Source organism: Melospiza melodia, chromosome Z (genome assembly GCF_035770615.1).
Source record: "Melospiza melodia melodia isolate bMelMel2 chromosome Z, bMelMel2.pri, whole genome shotgun sequence".
Taxonomy (NCBI): Eukaryota; Metazoa; Chordata; class Aves; order Passeriformes; family Passerellidae; genus Melospiza; species Melospiza melodia.
In genome coordinates this window covers 45,533,912-45,559,888 of record NC_086226.1, presented here as the reverse complement: position 1 = coordinate 45,559,888, position 25,977 = coordinate 45,533,912, and the positions used below count along the sequence as shown (strand labels likewise).

The 25,977-nt window shown below is 37.0% G+C and overlaps 1 protein-coding gene across 6 annotated transcripts in view; it reads right to left on the bottom strand.

Moving 5' to 3' along the window:
- Positions 1 to 21,678, bottom strand: part of RIC1 (RIC1 homolog, RAB6A GEF complex partner 1) — a 45,661-nt gene extending 23,983 nt beyond the window's left edge. For 2 of the 6 annotated variants that reach the window (XM_063181253.1, XM_063181254.1), the window contains exons 1-3: positions 21,340 to 21,677; positions 12,180 to 12,287; positions 7,996 to 8,072 (exon numbers count right to left, since the gene is read on the bottom strand). In XM_063181253.1, the coding sequence (XP_063037323.1) occupies positions 7,996 to 8,072; positions 12,180 to 12,287; positions 21,340 to 21,480 (326 nt within the window). In that variant the 5' untranslated portion in view covers positions 21,481 to 21,677. Of the gene's footprint in view, positions 1 to 2,863; positions 2,972 to 3,038; positions 3,112 to 7,995; positions 8,073 to 12,179; positions 12,288 to 21,339 lie in introns of those variants that run through there. The other 4 variants (XM_063181258.1, XM_063181255.1, XM_063181256.1 and 1 more) reach the window with 4 other exon arrangements.
- Between the last annotated feature and the right edge of the window lie 4,299 nt (positions 21,679 to 25,977).

Below are 25,977 nucleotides of genomic sequence, written 5' to 3'. Positions count from 1 at the left end.
CTTACTGGCTGAGTTCCTTTGACCTTTAAACGAAGAATGCACACAGATGACTGAAGCAGGAAAGAATGTTTGGTCTGGGTTGCCACATCAGCATCTGCTATGGCTGCAGCCAAACTTGAAGTTTTGCAGAAGAATTGAGAGGAATATATTCCAGCGATTGACCAGCTGTATGTCAAATCAAATATAATCATTGCTATTTGCATGGCATCTGTTAATGTAACTAAGCCCGTGAATAAATCTCTTAAAACTCAGAACTGAGGAAAATCTGCAACCCAATAAAAACTGAAACAGGGAAAGATTAGGGATGCGGTTTTTAAAAGCCCCAACACACCAAACTTAAAAGCATCCTAAATTCAAGAAAGAGGCAGCACCATGCAAAAGCAGAGTCTCTTCTGGTAGGAAGAATTTCTTGAAGTTTGTTATCTGAAATGGTGGGAAGTTCAGGGAGGAAACAGGACACCAGCCAGCTAATTTTTCTAGGTGCACAGTACTGCATTTATGGCCTCCACTAACTGCACAGCAGTTAAGTCATACAACATGATGCACAGACAAATTTGTCACTACTACCAAAAGTATCTAAGAAATACTTAAGAAGTTAATTATAGCAGAATCTGAAACTTAGAAACTTAGGGAGTTTCTTTATAATTGCAATTAAGATACACAACACATATTATATTTAAGTCTGTTCTAGTATTTTAAAATAAAGTCCACTGCTTTCTGCTTAGTAATGGAGAATTCTAACTTGGAGACAGAATTAGCAATAAATTCATATTTAAGTTTCCACTGTACTATTTGGGGTAATCATAGTAATATAGTTGGCAGTTATTGTTGGATAATAGTTTAGAAAAATTCAGAGACGCTCTCAGAGTAAAAAAATACAGTACTTCAAAAAAAATACTGTGGCTAATGGCAAACAATGTATTACTTAAAAAGCCAAACAAACAACAAACAAGGCAGTAGGATCCATTCTCACTAGCTAAACCATGCAAGTAACGAGAAGTAATGGAGACATTTCACTGAAAAAAATAAGAAAGACTGCAGACACTTAAAAATAATTTCTAGAACAACTGTTTGATACAAACAAGGTAAAATACTTTTATACCAGATTTGGGCTATGATCTTCTAGTTGTTCTGAAAAAATTACTTCTTCAGTAGTACTTAGAGTGGGAAGGAAGGGACAAGAAGAAGATTGAAAATCATGATGGTTCATCTATTAATGGCAATATTCATAAGACAAAAGCAGGGCAATGTTTCTAAAACAATTTACAACACCAACAAGTTGTTCTTCTCGAAGTCAAGAAGGAAGAAACCTGACAACAGCCATTATCTCGGCATTAGCACAATTACACAATTTTCCTAACCATTTTGCAATGGTTCATGTGAACAGTTCAGTTAATGTTCACACTGAAAAGCTGAGGACTTCATTTTTTCATACCTGATTCAAAAAGGCTGCATCACCACCTGTGAGATTTGGTTTTCATGCATCTAGCATCTTTTCACTCCTTAAACCTGCATCTCTGCACCACACACCGCAGGCAACCACCAGCTGAGGATTAAATACATCTGACTGGATGCAGAGATGTATTCATACAGACTGGCAATAGCTGCACCAACAAAATTAAAGTGAGTTTATGGTAACAACTATGCAGAATAAGTGCTTAGAAAAGTAGTTCTTAGTATAGCCTTTAAAATACAATTAGGTAGTAGCACATTTCTGCAGTTTAAGAAACAGCTAGCTAGCATATTAATCAACTATACATATAAAAAGGCTAAATGGTTTACTAAATGATTATTTCTGTTGCAAAGATTTCTTGACAACAGTTACAGAACCACAAAATCACTGGATTGGAAGAGACCTTTAAGACCATCGAATCCAGTCCATGCCCTAACTAACCATGGCACTGAGTGCTACATCTTTTTTTCAACGCATCCAGGGATGGTGACTCCACCACCTCCCTGGGCAGACCATTCCAGTACTTTATCACTCTTTCTGTAAAAAACTTTTTCCTGATATCCAACCTGTGTTTCCCTTTAATTAAAAGGTTAAAACATCTCGAACCACCATCAAGAGTTTGCAAGTGCCATAATGGTTAATAGAAGTTCCATATGGTTGCAATGGTTAATCAAAGTTCTTCAGCTAATCTAGGTTTAAATATATATTTTTCAAACAGTCCTAAAATCTTACAGGGAAAACCACAATGGTAAAGTTCAGCAGAAGCTTAATGCTGAGCACAAATTACCTAGTAAGTTAATTCACTGTACACCTCACTTATTACCCTTGCAGAGTTTGAAGTTCAAAACCTTTGTACATAGTAATCTTCAGTCATTGAATCAGAAAGAAAAGGTCCACTGATGAGGTAATTTATGGCACCTTTAAACCATCAGGCTATAGAAAAGGAGATTGACAGCCTTTAAAAATGCCAGAAAGATAAGACATGAATAGAGTAACCAGGTATATAAGCAACAATACAGCTTTGAAAAACATCATATGAACCAGTTTCTTCAAAAATTCATACTGGTTAGAAAACAACTAATTTTCGAAGGATTTTCAGAGACTTAATAACCTACACCACTGAGGTCTCATTCTAAATTTACACAACATTCTTATCACTCCCCAAATGCAGGCTCCACTTGAGGATATGAAGAAACCTGACACAAAACACTCTCCAATTACCACATTTAGTTAATTAGCCATGTGAAATTTTTAGATTTTGTCTTTTTTGAAAGGCAAAAATATCCTCAGCACTAAGTCACACATGCTCTTCAAGCAAAAAAACTTCAGTTACTCTCCTTGGCAAACCTCTAAACAGAAACAACAACCGGATCAGTACAGAGAAGCCCCGACTCTGATGGTGTTACTCACCTCTTTACTGTCAAGCATAAGAATAGCTATACAAATTCATTTGGAAAATCCTCAAAAAATTTCCACTGCACCTTGCCACAGCTGACAAAGCTGCAAATTTGCTTCTCTGCACTGTTACTTTCCTTAAGGAATCAAAGGCAGAGATAAATTTTATTTTAAAATGCTACAATCTTACCTTATTTACATTATTTTTCATTTTTTGTCTTGTAGTTACCTTAGGAATTGGGTGGTAAAACCAGACCGAACTAATTGAAGCAGGATTTTGTACTTGTGCTCACTGTAAGAAAATACCCCAGAATGTGGGCTAATGGCCAATACTGATTCTCTTCCAAATCTGCTCTGAACTGCTGCAAAGCATCCAAGAGCTGGAATAAAACTGCAGGGTACTCTGGCTCAATTTTAAAAAACTAAACACCATACAATTACTGCTGTCTTCCCCATGTTTTTAGTCTCACAAATTAGCAGGATACTGTAAGTTTTCATTAAGCATGAACGACAGTTCACTCCAAGAACAGACTGGCAATTCCTAGCAAAACAGCAACAGTGCCAGAAAAATTTTCTTTGACAGAAAAACTACATTCCTAAAATATCACAATATGACAAAAAAACCCAATAGATTCCAGCAAGAAAAATGAAAAGTTTACTTTTTTATATATAAATATTCATATCTTGCACTTATGGCATGAGCACTTGTTTTATCATATAAGTCTAGTAACAGGTTTTTACATATAATATGCATAATACTGAACAGGTTAGTTGACTAACTCTTACCATACCTACATGAGTAGATTTCATATAGATTAAATCTCTAAAGCTATAAAATAGTGTTTAAGAAGTATTTCCCACTAAACCTTCTTTAAGTATTTAACATATTCTAAATTTCATAAGAGCTATTGTCCTCAGTTACTAATACAACAAGCTTCAACAGATTTGTGGGCTCCAGCAACAAATTTTAATTTTGGATTTTAGTACTTCCATTAAAACACTGGATTTAAGAATATAAAGACCATTACAACTGAGTGATTTGAAAAGGAGACAATCATGTGAAATGTGCATTTTTAAACAGGAAATCAATTTTCCTAGGCTCTGATTCTGTCTGGTTTAATACAAACAACAGCAGGGTGCAAGAGAAGTTCACTCAACCTTACTTTCCAAAATCTCTGTATTTCATAATACTGAAAGATAAGGAAAAACAAAGACTCTGGTATTCAAACAGGATGGCGTCTTAGCCTCAATTCACGCTTTAGCTCTTTTACTAAACGTGTGCTGATTAGAGTGAGAAAAAAAGAGAGACTTGGCCCTGAAAAAAATCATGCTGCGATTAGACATACTAGAACGCATACTGAGCTACAAACACCCAAGTGTTTCTGTCACTTCTCATAGAGTTTTGTTTTGCTTTCCACCTTAAAGCATTTTGTTTGAGCTGGACCAATAAAAAACTTTCATAAATGCAATTACAGTTTACTCAACAGCTGCATGCTAGAATAGCTGTTAACACACCAGACACAGGCAAGCTCTTCTGGTCCATGTTGCTCAAAGGCTACATACAGTAGCAATTTTGACTTTCAGCAACTCATTTGATCCTTTTTCTTCAAATCAAAGCTAAACCATTATCAAGCAAATTTTAAAGCAGTTATTTAAAATGTACCAATACCACATGAAGTTACTTTACTTCAGTGTCCCAATCTTGCAAAAAACTACTGAAATCAAGAAATTATCTACCATATACCCAGTACCTCCTTTTCTGACTAACCACTTTTTCTTTCATTTATGGTAAAATATGCACAGTTTGTTTAAACGAGAGCTAAGCTGACAAAAGGATCTAAACACAACCATTCTCAGTATTTTCACCTGCATGTTAACAAACCTAGGTGCAATTTCAACTTCAGGATATTGAATAAACTAGGAAATTTTGCACTAGACCAGTATTTTGGAGCAGCTGAGGATTTTACTGGTGTGTATTCCCAGCGCACAACCATCTTGTTACATTGACATGCACAGCTTAAGAAATCTGTTCAAGAAAAAGTTGTATTAAGAGGGTATCCCTTTCTCATTGTAGTCATGACAGTGAAGTTTTGTATTTCTGCCAGAACTGGCCACTATTATTTAAAGAAAAGCTACTAAATAACAGGCTTCACTCTGTTTACAAAAAGTTAGTAGATATGGGCACTTAATAAACATCAACAATTAGTAATAATAAAGTACAACATGACCGAACATTCATCTCAGTTTTTACTAACTAGTTTGCAGCAGATGTCACTTCACTAATGCAAGGATTCCCTCATACTTTTTCTAAAAGTAATCGCCCTCTCTCTCACTTTGCCTGGCATAGGTAAATAACCACACAAGACAGAGCTGGAAGAGTCCTAATTAATACCACCATGACTGCCAAAATGTTCCGAGCAATTGCTTTACCATGAATCATAAGACTTAAACAAGCATCACTGAACAGTCACTTCAGGCTTTTCAACTTCCAGTGTAGCTACTCAGTGTACCACTTCAAAGTCACCATTTTCTAATGCCAGCCTTTTATTAAATGCCAACTTGCAAAATAAGTTACTAGAATCCAGGGCAGGGGACAGGGAGAGTTAAAAAAGGGAGATTAGCAGGTTTAGTTTCCCCATCAGGTCAACAACCCGACTTTACTTAAGGCACAGCTGCATAATCACTGCTGCCAACACAGAGGAAGGAGCCAAGAACACACTGTTACAGGGGGAGAAAACAGTAAGACATCCCCTTTCAAGCATGAGGCAAGCCACATACAAGGCCTTTCACTGATCTGTAATGGCTTCAAAGTGAAGAAAACTAACTTGGTATTGTTCAGCCCAGCAGAAGTGAAATCCAACCATTTCAATGAAATAATGCCTTTGGAAAATGAATACATGCCAAAAGAAAGATAAAAGTTTCAATTCTAGCTTTTGGTCCCATTTGTCTGTTTGTTCATTTTAGATTGGAGGGTTTTTGTTTGATTAACCCCTGCCAAGTATTTGCTCTACAATGTAAATTAGTGAGACTGCCTACGGGCAGCACACTGTATCTGCATCTGCAAAAGAAGTTCATTCAATCTTAATAACTTAAAGAATCATTTTACATTAATCACAGGAGGCACAATTCACTCACAAATACCTGTGTCTTTCTTTTGATCTAATATAATCAGAGCAGTAGTAATTTTATTTAGGTTTTCAAAATTGAGGGCTAAGTATAGACAAGCTAGTAATCCCAGTGAATTCAGTGAGATCATTCATCTTCTTAAAGGTAAGCACACACAATAAATAGTCTTAGGAGACTGTGAGCAACCTATTATAAACACACAAACACCTTGTTCTACTGAACAGAATTTGCATTATAGTCTTTTTTGTGCTATACAAATGTATTTTAAAACCCTGATTGGTCAACACACAACTAACAACTAAAACATGCATTTTCAGGTCGACAATTCATATCAATTACTAAACTTTTATAAAAGTTTTATGTAAGTTTATAAAAGTTAGACTGGTTAGTCACTGATGGCTTAATAGGTATTTTCAAGCTTTCCTACAAGTTATATTCTAAGCAAACTTGACAAAGCTTCTTTTTCAACTTTTATTGTGTTTTATATATATTTTCGCAAGTTTTCAGATTTTGCAAATTAAAACACCCCCCAAACTTTTCAAAAAGAACAAGAAAAACTCACAATAAACTACTGCTTAGTTTTCTGCATTATGTAATGTACAGACAAGGATCTACTATCCCTTTATTTATTTGGACAAGTTGCAGCAGCAGGCCATCTGCCTGTTCCCCTGAAGAAGTAAGCCACATGTGAAGAGTCAGCTTGAAAACTGCTATTCAGTTCTTCAAAGAGGCAAGTAAAGTAATATAACTTGTCTACATTAGTCTTAAGTTTCTGGAAAAAAGGAAAGTAAGCTTCAACAATAAGTTCCAGTTAATTCCAGAGCTTTGAGGGCTATTTCACAGGTCAAAAGATGGACTACAGCCATAACACACAAAAAAATTTCTAGTCAACAAAGGAAAATTCAGTTTTAAATCATTTATTACCTGCTAAGTAATTTCTTCCAACACATATTTGTGAAAGAAGACAGATTTTGAATTTAAATACTTTTGAAAACCCCCTTTATTTCCTTTTAATGTTCATAGTTTAACAGTTATACTGAAAAGAAAAAGAAGTCAAAATATCTTCCTCTTACATGACATCTTAGGTTATCCAATACTCCTCAGAGATGACCATGTGGAGAGATTCATGATTCGACTTTAACTCTTTTTATGAATGTGAAAAAAAAAATAAACTGACTAGTACTATCATAATGATGAAGATATATAGAGAGATATATTAAAAAAAAAGAAAAAGTTTCTAGCCAATTAGAAATTGAGAGTGTGCTATTACACTATTGTGCATGGACAAATTCAATCCAACCCATGACTACAGATTCTGCCTATCTAAACACACAGACATGTACACATATACTCCTTGAAGTTTTAATTTGTCCTGGGCATTTCCCAATTTGGTAAAATCCAAAATCAACTAATCCAAAATCAACCACAAACACACCCAAAATACATTCACAATTTAAATGTATAAGATGTATTATGTCATTCACAATAAGGAAAATAAGATGAAGCTGATAACATAACATACTGCACCAAGAATACTTGCACACTCTTACTGAAAATATCCATTTGCTTTCAAAAATACTGGGATTTTATTCCCCATTTCTTTTTAAAAATCCCTCTGAGTTATGAAAACATAGGGAACAGGATCTATTTTTGAATTGTACCTTAACAGTTCCTAAGACATCATTTTTTCAACTGAGTTATTCAAAAGGCATCATTAAATCTTGTTGCAGATCAAGAACACAACATACTACCTCAAATTCTAAAATTAGACTTTACCTGCTATTAAGGCTTTTGAGAGCTTGTAAGAAGGACCTAAGGAATCACACCAGCACACAGCAATCTACTTGAACTGACTCCGACTCTACCCTACACTGACTCTAACTCATAGGAATGATGGCTCATATACTCATCAAGTGTTAAAATATACTCTGTAATGAAGTATCTTTTGTCATAAAAACTGCTTAGAAGTTGTCCAGTCAGATTTTTTCACACTGTGATGATCCAAAGTTTAAAATACTTACTTAGGATATATTGGCTCATAAAGATACTTGTCTCTTGCTGATGGGATTTCAAAAAATAAGATGTATCCATTTGCAGTCTGAAAGAGAAATACTGATAAGATAAATATCTAGTCTCAGCGTGAGTAAAATCTGCTAGTCTAATGTGATTTCCATGTATGTCTCATATATTGAACTCAAATATACATTAATTCAGACATTTAAAATACTGTGTGTTTATATTAATTCCAGATAAAATCCATACCTACCCTTAAAGTCAAGTGAATAGATAAGGCAGGAGATCGAAAAACTGAAAAACAATCCTGTTTATGCACCAGTCCATCAGAAATTTTCCTCCAACTCATACAAACCTATAAAACCTGACAACTATTTCAGATATGTAGAAATATCTGAATATTTCTAAATAATTCCTATCAACTACATGAATTAGCGTAGAAAGTACCTGAATAAACTCTCCAAGTGCTTGAACACAAATGGACACTACTGAATGCAAAGAGTTTAGCACTGCCTCTCAGTGTTGGCCATCCAAAAATCCTCACATCACTTTTCTTTAGCTACCACAAAACCTGTAATAATTCAATCCCAAGCCACGTTCTATCATTCTCGAAGAATGACTTCATACTATATACAGGGAACAAATAATTTAGTTACCTGATGTTCCAGTCATACCTAGAAGCTGCTTGTATAAGCTTGAAACAAGTACATGACCAATAATGTTATGTGTTCAAAGAAGTGTCATTTTTTACAGCATGAATTTATTTTCTGGGCAAATCAGTAAACACATTTTGGTTAAATAGCATTTCCATCCAATTATTTTAATATGGGCTGGGCATGTATCCAAAGCACTGGAGACAAAAAGCACTGAAATGAATGGCTTCACATTTCTTGGCAAGATTGGTTTCCTTTTCTTTGAATAAAGCAACACTCTTGTTAGCTTAGTGTATCATTTCATAGATGATATTCACATTTCAGTCAAACATTTTGCTTCAGAAAATTTGTGTTTTGGCTTTGAATTCCAAGAAACACTATTATTCTCATTCAAAGTGAGTATCTTTTTCAAGCAAGAATAAAATCTGAACAATAATGGTGAGCTTGAGACAGGGTGGCAATAAATAGAAGCTTTTCTGTGTGCTGTAATATCATGTTCAGGTATTATGTGGTAAAGAACCGTCTTCATTTCTAACATCTTTACAGGTTCGTTCCATTACATCATTAAATATTTAACCCCTAAGTTACCTTATCCTGGAAAGAAGAGTAAAACAATACTGTGAAGTATCTTTATACTGATATTAAGGTACAAAGGGCCTTACTGAACACTATTCAAAGCACAAAGTTGCTATTGTTACAGGTTCATTTCTAAATAGAACCTCAAATTCCATGAAGAGGGGGAAGAAGTGTAGAAGCATTCAAGGACAGACTTCTGGCAAATGGATCATATTCATTTACAGAGGTTTCATCGATTTAAAAACATTTGAGTGAAACTTACTAAATAAATAGCCATCACTGTCATCCATTCCCTGATCATTCTAATCTTTGACAGTCAGAAGTATAAACACTGGGAATCTTGCCAGGAATTTCATAACATGTTTTCTTGCTACCATGTTTAATAAAGCTCTGCCTTATCTATGGGAATGCATGCTGAAGAGCAGTCTGTATTGAAGGGCTGCCTGTAACATGGGAAGGATCAAAATGCCTCCTATACTTCTCCATAATGAAGCATCTTGACCCAATTCCTAAGTTTGATTTACTACTAGAATTAGCTATCTGGATATATGTACTAATCTAAACAAGAAAAAGTATTTCCCAGTAACACTGGAAAAATCACAAAGGCAGCAATATGAAAGATGAAACCACAAAATATAAGGGGAAAAAATAAGATCTGTCTAGGAAATCTGCCAACAGTTTAACAACAGAAGATACTAGCCGAAAAAGAAGTTACAATTTCTAGGGGATGGTGACACTGAAAATTGCTTAAGCTTGTTTAACTACATACTTTTACAGTTACTTGAGGTATGTTATAAAGCTTGATATGCAGGCCCAAAGTCTGCCTGCAGTACAAATAAAATTTACCTCAAAGCATATGCTGTTAAGTGATTTGTTTCCATAAAGACACTTTGAATATTTGGGCTGTCAGAAACAAAAAACATGGTATATCACTGTTAGGGTGAACATAAAATTCAGACTACATTCCATATGATGATGTCATTTAAAAAAAAAAGGGAAAAAAAAGGAAGAATGTACCACTTCACTAATAAGTATTTACTAAGCCTTATGTTCACTTTCTTAAAACAAAGATTTATTACAGAAAATTACTACAACCAAGTACTCATGAGCACAGGTAGTAATAGGTGATAAACATCACCTAACTCAGCTTTCAAACTGAAATGTTCAGGTGTTGCACAGGACTTCAATAATTAAGTGATGCTAATTCAGTTCAAAATCGCTGGGTTTTTCATTAAAAACTTGCTTTGTCATTGCTCCTTCATTTGAATGTGTTAGTTAAGAAAAAAGAGAAAACTATTCACTTGGACAGAATTCTTCTTGGGTTGAGAGAATCACACATCTGCAGAAACACTTTCTTCATTAAAGCTCCAAAAACTGACTTTCTGTCCCGTCTCACTACAACAAAACCAGCAATACTATAAATGCGTCTTTCAGTAGGACTCAATAACTGTTCCAAATAAAACTATATCTTTTTTTTAAAGTATACTGCAAAACAGCTTATGTTAAGACCACCATAACAAACATGCTTGACTATATAATTTGTATACGTACACCCAGGGATGAAATATCATCCTATGAAACACAAAGAATATTAGAAATCTTATTACACTCATTATTTTATAAATGATGATCATTTAGAATTTTAATTCACAGAACTTTAGCTTACAAAATGAGACTTTATGGGCATTTACATTCTGACACTATCTGCCAAAAAGAGCACTGCACATTTAGTTGCAGAAAAAATTTAAAGTTCAGTACTGAAGTGGCAAAAACTAAAGCTAATCTGTCAGCTGAACCACGAGGTCTCTAGAGCAAATGGATCACAATATCTCAGAAAAAAAACCCCACAATATGCGAAGTAATTAAATATAAGAATTCAAATTTCCTCTGAACTACTACATAAAGGTTTAATTAAAATGTGTTTGGTGCAATATAAAATTGAAGAACTCTTTTTGATCCACAACAAAAATTACAGAAATCTTTCTGACTTTATTGACAATTATTAGTACTCACTGAGAATATAATCTGGCACTAACAGAAATACTTAACTTCATTGATTTCATCAGATACTTCTAGGCCATTTTAATATTTTAGACTAACTATTTACTTGCATTAACTTGCATTATGCAAAAGAAAACCAGACCATGGGAAGCTTAGCTGATTTATGATTATCATGATATTGCTAGAGAGAATAACTACTCCATAAATCATCTCATGTTTTCCACTAAGATAACAATATCTAATTTAAGATCTGGTCATAATGTTAAGACCTGACCAAAAGACACCAAGAGGATTATCCCATATTGCAACTCTTATAAACTGTAGTCCCACCTTTCTTGTGTTCACCTTGCTACTCAAACTTCAAATACTGCTGCTGAAATAGTCCAAAGTACTGTGAACACAGCACCAGCTATGAAACAAGACTTTATTTCCATGTAAGACAAGATCTCATCTCTAAGATTCCGAACAGAAGAGTTCACATATCACTTGTCACAGCCCTTGTTTCTGTGTTCTCAGTGACTTGCAATATTTTTGAACCACCGAAAGCCAGTAATAAGGCCACAGCTCCATCTCTTAAGACTCACCTTTAAACTCTATTTATCAAGTTAAACATAATTATGTTACCTAAGTCCACAACTATTTCTTTCATTCACATAACTTTACATTACTGTATTTTGTTACCAGATTACTAAAGTAATGAGATGTTGTATCACCCCCTGCCAATACATCTAACCACTGTTTTAAGACAAAGAACTGCAGTTAATTCTCACAGGGAAAAATTAATGAATACTACAAAAGAAAGCTATTGTCTAAAAAGTCATTGGTATTATTATATATTTTCACAAGACAAGTATCAATTAAATGTATTTACAGTCTGCAAGGTTCTATAAGCACAGAAATTGGTAACACAAACTTTTGTTTGCAATAGTTTAACCAGAGCAAGAAGGAAAAATTCTACTTACCGAAACAGCTATCATTGTGCTGTCAGGCCGCCATTCTGCTTGTTTGTAAGGTCCAAACTGAGAAGCTGCTTTTGAAAGTTCCTTGTAGCTTACGATTAATACACTTGGCTGGAGGAAAAAAAAATAAATAATTATATCTCCTATCTAGTAGGAATGGAATGCTTTATATGTTGCGCTATACCTGTAAAGAACTATGTCTCCTTAAACAGCTACAACATGTTTCCCTTGAAGGAGGTTAAAAAGGAACTTTAAAGAAACTTCATGGAGAACTGTTGCCACACTGTCATTCCTAATCTCACTCTTTCAAACCCAGGACGTTTGAATAAAATACTTAATTGCACAGTAAGGAGTCATTACAGAATACAGAAATAGTTTCAATTTAGATAAAAGGTAACTGATGCTTAAGATGAACAAATACACCTCAAACAGGCTCCTATAATGACATGGACTTTCAAATTAATTAGGAGGAAATATTCCATAGAATATTTGGTACAGAATATTTCTACTAAATGGGCAGGCCGTATTAAAGAGAATGATAATCAGGAAATTTGTTTTCTAGAACAGGTAGTCAGAAACTGCTGAAAATCCACCTCTACAGTTAGCTGGAAGGATTTTGCAAGTAATGAGGTGCCCCCATTAGTACCTTTCCTTCTGGGAAGGGAGAAAAGCTTTGGGGTGATGAAGACCAGACAAAGCTACCATGGGCACTAAGCCTTCATTCCCTTTCATGAATGCAGTGGAGAGCTGCAACACAAAAAACCTAATGCAAAGTTGCCCTTCCTTGCTCTAGTGCTTAGAAATGTTCATTCTCCTTAAATATATGGCACAACTGTTTCTATTTTCTTGTTTTTGAATCAATAATAGTTTTCAGCTTAGATGGGTATTTCTCCTTCCATTATCCTCCAGTACTTAAAGGACACAAAAGTTAAATTAAGCAGGATGTACTTTTTGTTTTGTCAAAGAAGTCACCCCTCACCTTCGTACCTAACTTTATCAATTTCAGTTGTCATTCAGATTTGGAGCATCAAACATTGTACCAAAAAAAGTACACTGAAAGGGAAACAAGAGGGTAGAAAATAACCACTCATTTTACTGAAATTAACCACAATACCACTAGGCAAAGCTCCCCATTACAACCACAGGTGACAGAAATTTAGTACTGTTCTTTGCTTACTTGATGGACCAGCAAAATCAGTACAATAAATATAAGACATTCATTCTATCCACAAATCTTGTGAGTGGCAATCACTCCAGAATTTGGTAATCCTTGTTAGAATTCCATCCTATTTGGAATCACTTCCTTCAGTTTCCTTTCAGAAAAAGTAGAGTTGCAAACAACCTAACTTTAAAGTATGAATGTTAATTTTAAAGAGTATAAAACAAAGCAATGAAATGTTATCCTCATGTATGTAAACAACAAGCTGAATTAGTGTCACATGGGCAGCCTTAGCCTTTGTAAATTCACAGTATGACTCGGTGTGCCGCTAAAGGCGTTATTCTTTAAATTTCATATCCACACAGAACTGAATTATCAAAAATAAACTCAAACATTTATGAAGGATAACAAGCCATTAATCTTTACCCTAAGAACTATTTGAACCAGCTTTTTCAATTCGAGTGGCTTCTTTTGCCTTAAATTATTTAACATTAAATAGATAACTAATTATTCTTACTAGCAGACTCTAGTTGATTGTTCTCAATGAACTACACAGGCTTTCCCTGATTGTCTTAGAACCACCCTAACTGCCTTAAATATACTGAGAAAAAGCAGTGCCTTGGTAATCTGCATCATTACTGCAAACCTGGAGATCATTCTTAAAGCACTTCCACGCCTGAAGCATTTTAGCTGCTGGCAAAATTAGAAACTCAATAATACACAATTTTCTTTCTATATTACTATTCTTACAGAATATAATTACAGTATTTATAGCGTAGAATTCTTGTGACACCGATTCACAAGAAAGCTGCTATTACATCTTTGAAGCTGGAAGAACATTCTATATACACACCAGCTACAGAATTTATACAAATTTATTTTTAGGCTTTGTGACTCACAGATGAGGTCTTAAGCAGTTAAAAATTATTGCTTGCACTCAAACTGTTATCTTTCTGTAGTTTAAGTAGCTTCTTGTTAGAAAGCAGACTCACTTCGAATTAAATAGGTCACAAATGCTAGTGAGAGGTCAAATGAGGAAATACTGCACTAATACTATTAAATTCCACATATTCCAGAACTCAAAAGCATGAATTCAGACATAAAGAAAACTCTAACCCTGTTTAAAAGCTTTCCACAGAGGTGTGAATGCTCTGGATTAACAAAGATAGAAGGAGAGCTCAAGATCCTGCTCTTCTTATGCATGAGAAACAGTAATTTTACATCTGAAATCATTTATTATATCTAAAGTGACTGAAAATGTATATTGGCTCAGGAATATTTCTGTAAACAGAAATATATGTCAACCTAACTACTTGACCCAAGCACAGCAAGCCACTGAACATTCATTTTAACAAGTAAACACCTTCAGTTGTTAAGGAAGAAAGAAGTGAGTAAGCAAGTCATAACTGCAATTTAACATTAAAAAAGGCTTCCCAAAATAGATAAGAAGCATATCTAGCATTTTTAAATCTGCTGCAAAGAAAATCTAGCATTTTGATATGGTACTTTTGTCTCTCAGGAGGAATGTAACGTCAGGCAAAACAGAAGCTGCCACTCATTTACAAAAGGAACTGTGGCAGTGGATGTTTACAGGATAACAAAAATAGTGAAAAGAAAAATAAGAAATGCAACCTTAAAAACAATATAGCACTACTATTACTAACGTGTAAACAAACTCTCCAGTACACTAGTTAACAGTACTGAAAAGAAAGAGAACTTGTTGTTCTCACAGCTAAACTTTATTACCTTCCATCAGTCAGTTACCTTGGCTATCACTTGACAAGAACATGTTCCACAGTTCTTACTCAGAAGTTTTTATGCTTCACAACAATGCCTTTCTAGAATTAAACGTGCCTCTTTTTTACTGGTGTGTGATTAGAACATGAAAGCAAATCTGGTTTGCATTACCACAAATTAATTGCACTATTTAGTAAAACAGCAAGGTAGCAAGAAAGCTCCATCCACAAAGCCACCTCATTCAAACTACCTAAAAACTCACAGGTGCTTTATTGTCAGTTGTACATTAAGAATCCCTCTGGACTTTCCACTATGAAATACAAGCTCTGTATCAACATCTATGCAAACAATTACAAAAACTACAACATAAAACACCACAGCCAAACCCATGATGAAATAATCCCTAATTGTTACTGTTTAACTTAATTCTACCTGACCTAATACAGCAGCTTGCTCACTTATGAAGTATTAGCATCACAACCCATGTCAGAACACTTAGCCATGTATTATTTTTATTAAAAAATCTATTAAGGTATAAAAACCCTGAAGCAAATTCTCTCAGCAAATTTAGATATGGGAAATTACCAATTCACTTACCTTAACACAAGTAATCTACAACATTTTAAGAAAATGCAAATCAAACTGACATTAACCGACTGGAAAAAGGTACAATCATTTGACAGTATATAAAATAACAAAAAAAATTAGTTTCCTTAAATTAGATTCTCTGGTTTGACCGCAGGTTCATGACCAACTGTGTTTATTGCTGATTTTACCAGTAGGTCGGCAAATACAGTAGAAAACTACTAAGTCCGAAAAGCAAACACATGACCTGACAGTACATAGGCAACATGGTCTTATGTACAAGTTTGGGTTTCTTAATGTAACTTCAATCCAAGAACCTGCATGACTACGGATAATTGCTAAAACCTAATATTCTCATTCCCCGACCATGTATTACTCTAGATATCAAAAATGCATCCCACCGAGGGTAAAGAAGCCATTTCTTTGACAAACACCAATGTTCTGTTTAGTTTTATACAGCAAATGCTTTAACGCTTCATTAGGCTGTAGGCATGAGACAAAAATCAAAAATGCTGTTCAGATGAGCTTATGGTCTAAGTGAGAAAGATAAGGCTGGGAGAAAACAACAACACAGAACAGAACAAAGGTCTGGTGACACTGTGCACTTTATTTTGTCACTATACGGTCTGTGCTTTGCTTTAAATCCTGAAGCTTTGTAAAATTACAAACTAATAAAACAGAAAGGTTATACAGAGAAAAGCAAGCATGTGCACATAAGAAAAATTTGTATAAGTAGACCACAAAAGGCCATTTTGTCAGTAACAGAATGGTACCTGACAAATGGAGGTGACAAATGAATTTCTAAAAGCAATGCTAATTATAAAATCATAACTCCTTTAATTTAATTTTGAAAGTATTTGGAAAGCTTAGAATCAATGGAAGATCTACCCAACAGAGCAGACACAGCTTCCAATCATGTGTTTCATGGCTATTGTGAAATAATTCAGAAAAACAAAGTGCAGAATTGTCAACCACTACCTCTCCCAAAGGAAAGTTTTCAGTTAACCTACTTCTCAAAAATGCTGCCAAGAGGCAAAGGCATATTCTATACATCTTTGGTTTTCTATTACATGCAACTAACTGGACACTGAAAAGTCATAACTGAAAATGCAGTTTCCCATCATGCATGTAATTACGACACCACTTTCAGGGGTCATATATTTTATAACACAGGAGACACTGAAAGCCTATAAATCCTACTAAATAACCACATGACAATTTTGGATTTCATCAGACAAATTCATCAATGCAACTTTTTTTTCCTTAAGTAACAACAAGTTTATCTTTTTAATAGAAGCAACAGCACAACTGTTACTGTTGCTGACAAAGAAAAAGAAATCCCCTTCTCAGACAAGTGTCTAAAGGGTCTAAATAAGAGATCAGCATTTTGGGGGTTAAACTACTAAGGGAGAAAACACAGTAGAAGGGGTAGGATATCTTAACTTGTACTGATGCTATCTGTATCATATCGTTCACAATACACAGCCAACACAACCACTTATATCAAGACATCTGTTGTCCCATTCTGCAATCAAATTCTAGACAAAAAACCTCCAGAGGTTGCATCCAATTCTATTTAGAAAAAGCCACACACAATAATTCTGTAAATTATTCTGCTTACAGTTCTGAGATGAAAACATAAACTTGAAAGCATAATGAAAACATTTCTTTTTAACAGCCCTCATAAGTAAAAAAAAACACTACAGAAACAACTGCAGACAATTTTAATGTATTTATTAATATATCTTATGAACTTCATGCACTGTGTCACAAGTAACTCCCTTTATAGTGTGGCAAAATTCCAGGTTACAGAGATCACGTCCCCAACAGAAGCCCTGTTTTAGCCTATTGTACGCTTAGATTTAAAGCACACATTGACTTCAACTCTAATATGGCAACAGCTAGAGACTGAAGAGCACATTTGACAGAGCTGTGAGAGCTGTCCGAACATCAACTTACACAGCACTTAAAATTAACACCAACTATTTGACAATTTAGGATTCTGACAGGCACACTTTCTCAAAAGCTTATTATAGTTCATTTAGGTGCTCAGACTCAGAATCAGATCATTAGAAAAAAAGAAACCCAAAAAGGAAGAAAAACAAGAGTAAATGTAAATCACAAGTGGAGAAGCATACAGGTAATCAAGAATTCTCCTCTGAATGAGCAGATGGGACGAACTACTCTTAGCTTGAAAGGGCTCGCAAAACTGGTTTTGACTGACAAGAGTCATAGCAGATAGTCCAACAACCTACAGGAGATTTCATTAAATATTCAAGGGCAGTACTTATTCCTGTCATTGTCACAAGTTTGTTAACACTAAAGAAAGGAAATGCTGAACGATATTTATATGTACAACTACATCAGCAGACTATTCTTGCTGTACACAACTCACTTGTCAAGGGTTAGGCAGGGAACTCCACTCATCTATGACACCTTCTTCCTTAGCCACATTACCTTGTCTCTTAATACCTAGAGCCCTATGGGTGAATTTCCAGAATTCAAAAGATAACTAAACCAATTTAAAATTAAAGCCACAACTGTCAAAGGAGTAACACTTTCAAAGGGCCAACTATAATGTTCCTTTCATTCTTTCATCAACTAAATAAACAGGCTTCTATTTGTTCATTAAGCTTAACAGCCCTGTAAAACAACATCACTAGTCCATCACAAACTCCATTAAAATCGAGGTGCAAGCAGGAAAGATGATGACACACAGGACTGCACAGCTGCCTTGTGAAACCTCATCTTCAGTTCCCAAGTCAATCTATCAAACAGCAATTATCTCATTATATCATTTCAGAAAGGTTCTATAACTTGCTGATGTTTCTAATTTCAAGCATCCAATTACTTAAACTACCAGAATGAAAATGTTTGACAAGCTTTTCCATGCTATCAATGAAAATAGTTAAGATGGCCCTTAAGTATCAGGGTATTATCCACAGTAGACCTAAAACTTCTGATGTAAAGGAAATGTTTGGAGCAGAGGTCTCCACAGCGGGGTGTATTTAACAGAATCCAATGGGGAGCAAGAAAGGATTTTTTTATACCACTAAAAAATAAAATAAAGTAAAAATTTTAAAATGTGTTCATTTTGGTATTACTCCATTCTTTCTTTTTTCTTTTCAAAATCTGGAAGAGGCATCCAAGAGACATGGTTGATGCCCAGAGCCTACTAGTGTATAAGAGCATTTGAATAATGTTCTCAATAACATGATTTAACTTCTGGTCACCCAGAATTGGTCAGGCAGTTGGACTAGGTGACCAATATAGCTCCCTTGTAAACAGACAAAAAATTGTATGCATGTGCTACTGTACTGGCATACACATTATCAAGCATACACAATGTAGTCTGTACACAAACTACATCGTGTATGCTTGATAGTGTGTGTACCAGTACAGCACCACATGCATATACCTCATAAGGAAATGTCAACATATCTGGGGGCTGTGCTCAACAACCTTTCACCAATACTGGTGCGTGATCAAAATCATTCACCTGAGTGGTCTTCTCTGTCTACAACCCAATCTCTCCTAACGTGTAAAAAGTCAAGAACTTTTTGGTTCAAAAACACTAGCAGAATTCCATCTGTTTTTTTTTCAACACCAGTTACCCTGTTTTGAGTCTTAATACCTACAATGATTCCAAATGATTCCAAAACAGGAAACAATCCACACTTTGGGATCAACTTTCCTTAGTTCCACTAGTTCTTAGTGCACAGTAGGTGAAAAGGAGTTTTAAACGTGACTATGTCACCTTAAAAATGCACATACTGAATGTAAACTCACACACCTGGAAGCGCTTCAAAGAGCTCTGTTTCTGAAAATTTCAAAACAAAACTTTCCCAGTCTCATCACCTCATCCTTAAATGAAACCTTTGATACATAGCTGAGATAGTAACAAGTCTAAACAAGAACACCAGCCAGAAGGCTTTTCTGTGACAAGAAATCAAGTTAGTGCAACCTGGCAGAATTTATCCTTGTTCCAAAAACTGTACTTCTGACCAATGAAAACATCTTCTAGAATGCAATAATTAAATTCAAAAAAAGAAAAGCCTGGGGGAAAAAGCCCAACAAACCACATTCAGGACCACAGCTAAAAATAATGCAAGAAATTCTCTTTTAAAATGACCTTGACCAAAACATTTATTCTTCCAGGTTTCTGATAACAGGCAGTTTTCCACAGAGGCCTTGAGACTGTAACATGTTTTTCAGTTTAGGATCAGTCAGCGGGTAAGGCCTGGTGCCTGTCGGCACCTTCCTCAAAAGCACCCATTACAAACAGAATCAAAATCTATTTAAAAAATATTAATGACCTGTAAGTTTAGTCAACTCCTCTGCACCAAGTGAATTCTTCTAGTGCTGTTTGTAGCAAGTCTTACAATGTTTAACATTTCAAAACAAGTCTAAGCAAGCAAGCTAATGAACCTCGTCCTTGAAAACAGACCATGAAGTAAATGACATTCTAGACAACAGGGCACATCTTGTGAAGCATTCCATGTGCCCGTTGTTTTCTATGTCTTTCCACAAAAAAAGATCAGTTCTGCTGTGCTGACAGACTACAACTACAGGTTCAACTACAGGCAAAAACTAAGAAGCGTACACTTTATATACACTGTGTGCCACAAACCCAAGAAAACAGAGGCCAGATGATGATGGTCACACAGCAAAGTTATGGGTTGATTATGTGCTAGCTGGATACCTGTCTAGGGTCAAAAAACAGCATGAGCACACCAGCCAGGAACTACTGAACTGCCTTACTGAGCGCAATAAAACATAACGTGATGAAATTGCTGCATAACTTAAAACAAGATTTTAAGGCTATGACTGTCATTTGACATCTTTTAGTATCAGCTTTCTAAAACTGGATTGTTGGTTTTCTCTGGTAATCTGAGATGAACTCTATAAACCACCTGGATCTAGAGATATTTACAGACAGATTTAGGGTCTAATCTAGGCAGTATTTAAAAGGATCCAGCATCAAAATTTAAAGTCAGTATCACAGTTTTCATTGACTATATCAAATCAAACTGACAAATAAGCACTTTGCTACCAGACTAATACAATGTGAATTAAAAGCAAGGTGCTTAATATCAATTATTCACACAGTTTCAAACTAGATTTAGCTAAACCAGCACCTTCCATGGAAAAGCCATGACAAGTCTGCTTTTAGAGCCACAAAACTTTTAAACTTTCCATAAAAAGAAAACTTAGTGAACTTCAATGCTACAACATTCTGGGTAATGATAGCGTTTGTTCCATGTTTTACAAAGAATGTTTCATATGTTCTACATTCATATGTTCGTTTATATAAAACATAGAAAACACAAAGGTGAAAGACATGAAACATATAGGCAAAAAACCCTACACTGCTACAAACACTCTTTATATTAAGTACAAGCTGAATGTACAGTCTCAAAAAGAAACGTTGCTTGAAAGTCTTATTTTTTAGCAGAAACCAGTGTTAACTGTAACCAGACTGGTGTTGCATATTTTCTTAAGACTATACTGCTATCACTAAACACCGTGGATAACCCCTCAGCTTCACAAATACCTATGAATATCCTGTGAAGTTAGCACCAAATTTTACAACCGTTTCTGGAAGAAAAAAAATTAGCAGACGACAGGTCTTTTCAGCTGGTAGAGCAGCGTCCGAGAGCTTATAAAACGATGGATACTTACTCTGCAGTACCAGATGCTTAGCTGCGATGGGAACAAAACGGCGAAGAAAGCTCTCTGGGGATCCGTCTGGATGTGAAGCGGTCGCTCCAGGGACTCCAGAGGACACAAGAGCCTCTTGGGCCAGCCGCTGAGGAAATACATGGCTGAAGATTTCCAGCGGAGCTGGCGCTCAGCCTGCTCTAGCCTAGGCGGGGGAACAGCGGGGGCATCAGCGGGAGGACAGATACAGCGTCCGCGGCAAGCCACGCATAATCACCGGCACACCGTCGGGACCCCTGGGCTGAGCACCACTGGGGACGGGGGGCTGAGACCGCCCCGGCGCGGGGACGAGAGAGCGCCGCAGCCGCCGGGGCGGGAGGCGGACGCGGGCTGGGCAAGGGCCGGGCGGCCTGCGGGAGGCGGCGGCGAGGGGGACGCGGCCGGGCAGTCACTGCTCCGAGCAGGCGCCGGGTCGCTGCGGCGGCGGCAGCGGCGGCTCCACCCTCCCGCGGGTGTCTCGCCCACCCGCGCTCCGGATCGGTGTCGTCGCCGAGGCCCCCGCCGCCATCTCCTCCCCCTTCCGCTTCCGCTTCTCTTCCTCCTCCTCCTTCTTCCGCTCCTCCTCTTTCTTCCGCTCCTCCCCCTCCGTCCTCTCGTTCCCTTGCTTTTCCTTTTCCTCCTCCTCTTCTTTCTGCCCCTGCTTCTTCTCCTTCTTCTTCTCCCCCTCCTCTCCCTCCTCCCCCTCCCCTCACTCCGGTGTCCGAGGCCCCGAGGGGCGGTGGCGGCGTGGGGGGGCGGGCCCGGGGAGGGCCCGAGCAAGCGGAAGTGACGTCATGGAGCAGCCGCGTCACCGCTCCGGGCGGAAAAGGCGTGACGGGCGTTGGGGCTGAGGGGCTGCGCCCGAGTGCGGGCCGGGAAGGGAGGGGGCAGAGAGCCGGAGCCAGGGGTGGCAGGATAAGGAGAAGTGTGTTCGAACTTAAAGAGAGTGGCTTTGGAGTAGACCTGGGGAGGAAGTTATTTGCTGTGAGGGTGATGAGGCTCTGGCGCAGGTTGCCCCGCGAGGCTGTGGATGCTCCGTCCCTGGAAGTGTTCAAGGCCAGGCTGCATGGGGGTCTGAGCGACCGGGCCTCGTGGCAGGGGGCTTGGAACTAGATGACCTTTGAAGTTGTTTCCTACCTAGCCGTTCTGTGGTTCTGTGATGAAATCCATCTGGGACAGCCTTACGAGTGTCCGGTGTGAACGTTGCCTCTGAGGTGGTTTTGGGGACAAGGATGAGCGCAGGGCACAGTTGCTCACACACTGAGTGTGAGTGTGCTGCATCTTGGGTTGGCTTCAGGCTTCTGACAGGTGCTACCACAAACTTCTCTCTCAGCTGATGTGTTGGACTGAGCATCCACACTGTGTTATTTTTACCCGAGACCTGTTTGTTAATCTTGTTTCCATCATTGCACAGATGCTTTTATTCACACACTGTGGAGAGAGCAGGAGCATATGGTATGAAGAATGGAAACTAGGGAGCTGTAGCTTTAGAGGTAGTAAATGAGGCTTGTTAGTCTTTTTCTATAACTGGAAAATAAAAGGGAATAGAAGAGAACTAAAGGTAAGATCTCCTTGCCTTTGCAGGGGCAGTGCCTCTGTTGGAAAGAAATGGCTATGGGTAGAAATAATCAGAAGAGTTTTATGAACCAGTCCCCTGGCACTGCCTGTTAGAGGAGTTTGTCTGGACTGAGCTGTCTGGTAGCTGGTCTTACTGCACAAGTTACTCAGTGCTCTTCAAAGAACATAGGTTATCTGCACACCTAGGGCCTTCCCTCTCCCTGCAGCTTTCTGGATACACTACCATATGAATTTTTGTTACCATCTGAATACCATTTGCCAGCTGAAGTATTTTCATCTGAACACAAGCACAAAAAGAGAAGGGAGTTAAGAGGATACATATATTAGAATCCTAACAAAGGCATAATATAACTTGGAAAAAAATAGTAATAATGGAACAAAATACCCGGATGTTTCATACCTTTGGCTTTTAACTGGGCTAGTTGGAAATGCCTTAAAATCAAATTTAGCACTCTCAAATATATGCCAACCAGTGCTTTATGCTACAAATACCCTCCTTGCTTTAGTCTTTTCTCTGAATCTTTTTGATCTGTGTTTTTGACTGCTAGCCTTTTAAATTAGGAAATAGAAGTTATGTTAGGAGTGTGGCATCATCTCATTTTACTGTCTCTCCTGTTCCTCGAGTTATGAAATAAATGGTACAAAATACACACTGAAGAATAGTTACAACTATAGAATCATCCTTCTGGATTACTTGCATTTAGAGCCAAGTTCATTTTACTTGAAAGTAAGGAGAGATTTGTCAAAGAAATTCCATTAAGCAGTTAGTAAGAGACCTGCATGTTCCTTGTTTGTAGCTTCCTTAGTTAATGCTGCAGCATCCTAAGATGGCTGTGTAAGAAGCAAACATACTTCAGATCGTGCTGCTCAGGCTGTGTACCAAGACCAGCATTAATGAAGAAAGCAGCTACTGCTTTTAATAGCCACTACATGGTAGGATTTTGTGGTAACTGTACAAAAACTACAGGTTTTCGGAAAAAGTTGAGACTGAAGCCTTTGCAATTTTTGGATTGCTGCTATTGTTCTTTTCTCTGTGGAGAGACACGAGAAACATATTTGAAGTTAGAAATAATGAAGATTGCTGTATGTTGTTAAAAGTGTGACTACTGAAATCCTCACACCAATAATACAATTGTGATCCAAAGTATGTAATGGTTTTGGTACTTTTTTGTAGACTGAATCAAAAACAAATGTAGATGCCTAGGATGGTAAAACAGCAGTGATCAACTTTTTCTAATGATAGTCTGTTTGTAGTTGGCTAGAAAAGCATTTCTGAGTGTTGCAGAATGGGAGTGTAACTCATAATACTCAAGGATGCGAAAGTTGTGTGGAAATTAAATGTGTGCAGTGGGCCAAGCTCAGAGAGTTTCTTGTACAGCTCTGGCAGTGGATGCCAAGGCGCAATTACAGGAGATAGTGGCAACAATAGGATAACAAAGCTCAAGAGAATTGTGAAAGCCCCTTACACACAAAGGTCCGCTTGTCAGTTGTCATCAACTTCACCAAGTTGAAAATAAGTCTTGATTGCAGCTGCCTATTTAGTGACAGTCATGTGGTTTTGGAAACCACACTCCTGAGATGATTGTGTCCTGGCAAGGAAGAGCTCATGCAGAGCTGTGGGAACATGCAGGGACATTGAAATGTCATTAGTTTGGATATTAGCAGGCTAGTGAAAGCAAGGAGGAGATACTGCTGGTGGCAAAGCAGGTCTGGAATAAAAATGTTGGATGAGGATAGCTGTTCTGTGTAGTTGCTTCTGTTAAGATGTGCAGGTGTTGCCCTGAGCTGTCCCTTAGATTGTGCAGCTAGCTCTCACCTAATGTGTCTGCAGCTCTTGCATGAGCAGTAACAGTATTAGTTCCTGCATGTTAAATTTAAAAAGAACAATTACTCCTCCCCCTGCTTTTGTCACTGCTAGCAATATAGCTCAGAGTAAAAGAAGAAAACTCAGAAAGACTGAGGCACAATCAGAGTCAGTGTCATAAAGTTTTTGCCATGCTGCTTACACATGCAGGCATTGTGTCATATAAAACCCAGTGAGTGTGTGACAATGAGTGAGCATCTGTGTTATGTACATAAAAATGTCTTCATTTAGTCATCTTCACTTAAACTGGTTGTGGAACAAACGAGTCTTTTACCTTGCAGATTTCTGCTGATGGAATGTGAAGATTGCCATAGATTAACCTGTTGTTTAAACTGCCTATGTTGTTAGTCATCCACTGATCCACTAAATGGACATTTACATTGAAAACAGTTCCAGATGAACCGGATGAGGTAGGACAAATATTCAAACCATTTTCCCACAGACCATCCACAGAGGTGTTCTGAGAGGGTGAGTTATAATGGTTGTTATCACCCTTAAAGATGAAATCTAAAGTATAATAATAATAATATAAGAAATTTTAAAAAACCCCAACACTCCAAAACCAACCCAGTAAAAGGGAAGTGATTTCTTGTAACACCACAAGAAAATCTTGCATAGTTTAAAAGTAAAAGGAAGAAAAGCAAACAAACAGAGGGTTAGATGGTAAGGCTAGTCAGTTGCAATTAGTAAAGAGGAAAGTCACTGTGATTATTTCAGACAATTTCTGAAATCAGCTGAGAGAGCTGGAAGGAGTATTCCTGTGAAAAGACTGCTTGAAAGAAGGGGAAGAAGTTTATTATATTGTTACTACTCAATGCAGCAATTGAGTAGTAATTTGTGCTTAGGTACAGTGGATGACCTGAAGTACTGGGACAAAAACCAGTAATTCTGGTGCAGAATACAGTACAGTTCTTAATCCTAATGTTTAGATTTACTTTCTGACAAATTTTCAAAGTTGTTTACTATATCCAGCTACATTTAAATACAGTAAAAAGCTAATTTTGAGCTGAGGAAGTGCAACTAATAAAATCAATTAGAGAAATTCTAGCTGATTTTTCTAGCAGTCACTCACAAATGGTCACAAATTTATTTACCTTTTGATAATTTATAAATTAATGCAATTAATAGTGATTGGTTTGAGATCATTCTCTGATTATATGTAATATGCTGCCATCCGT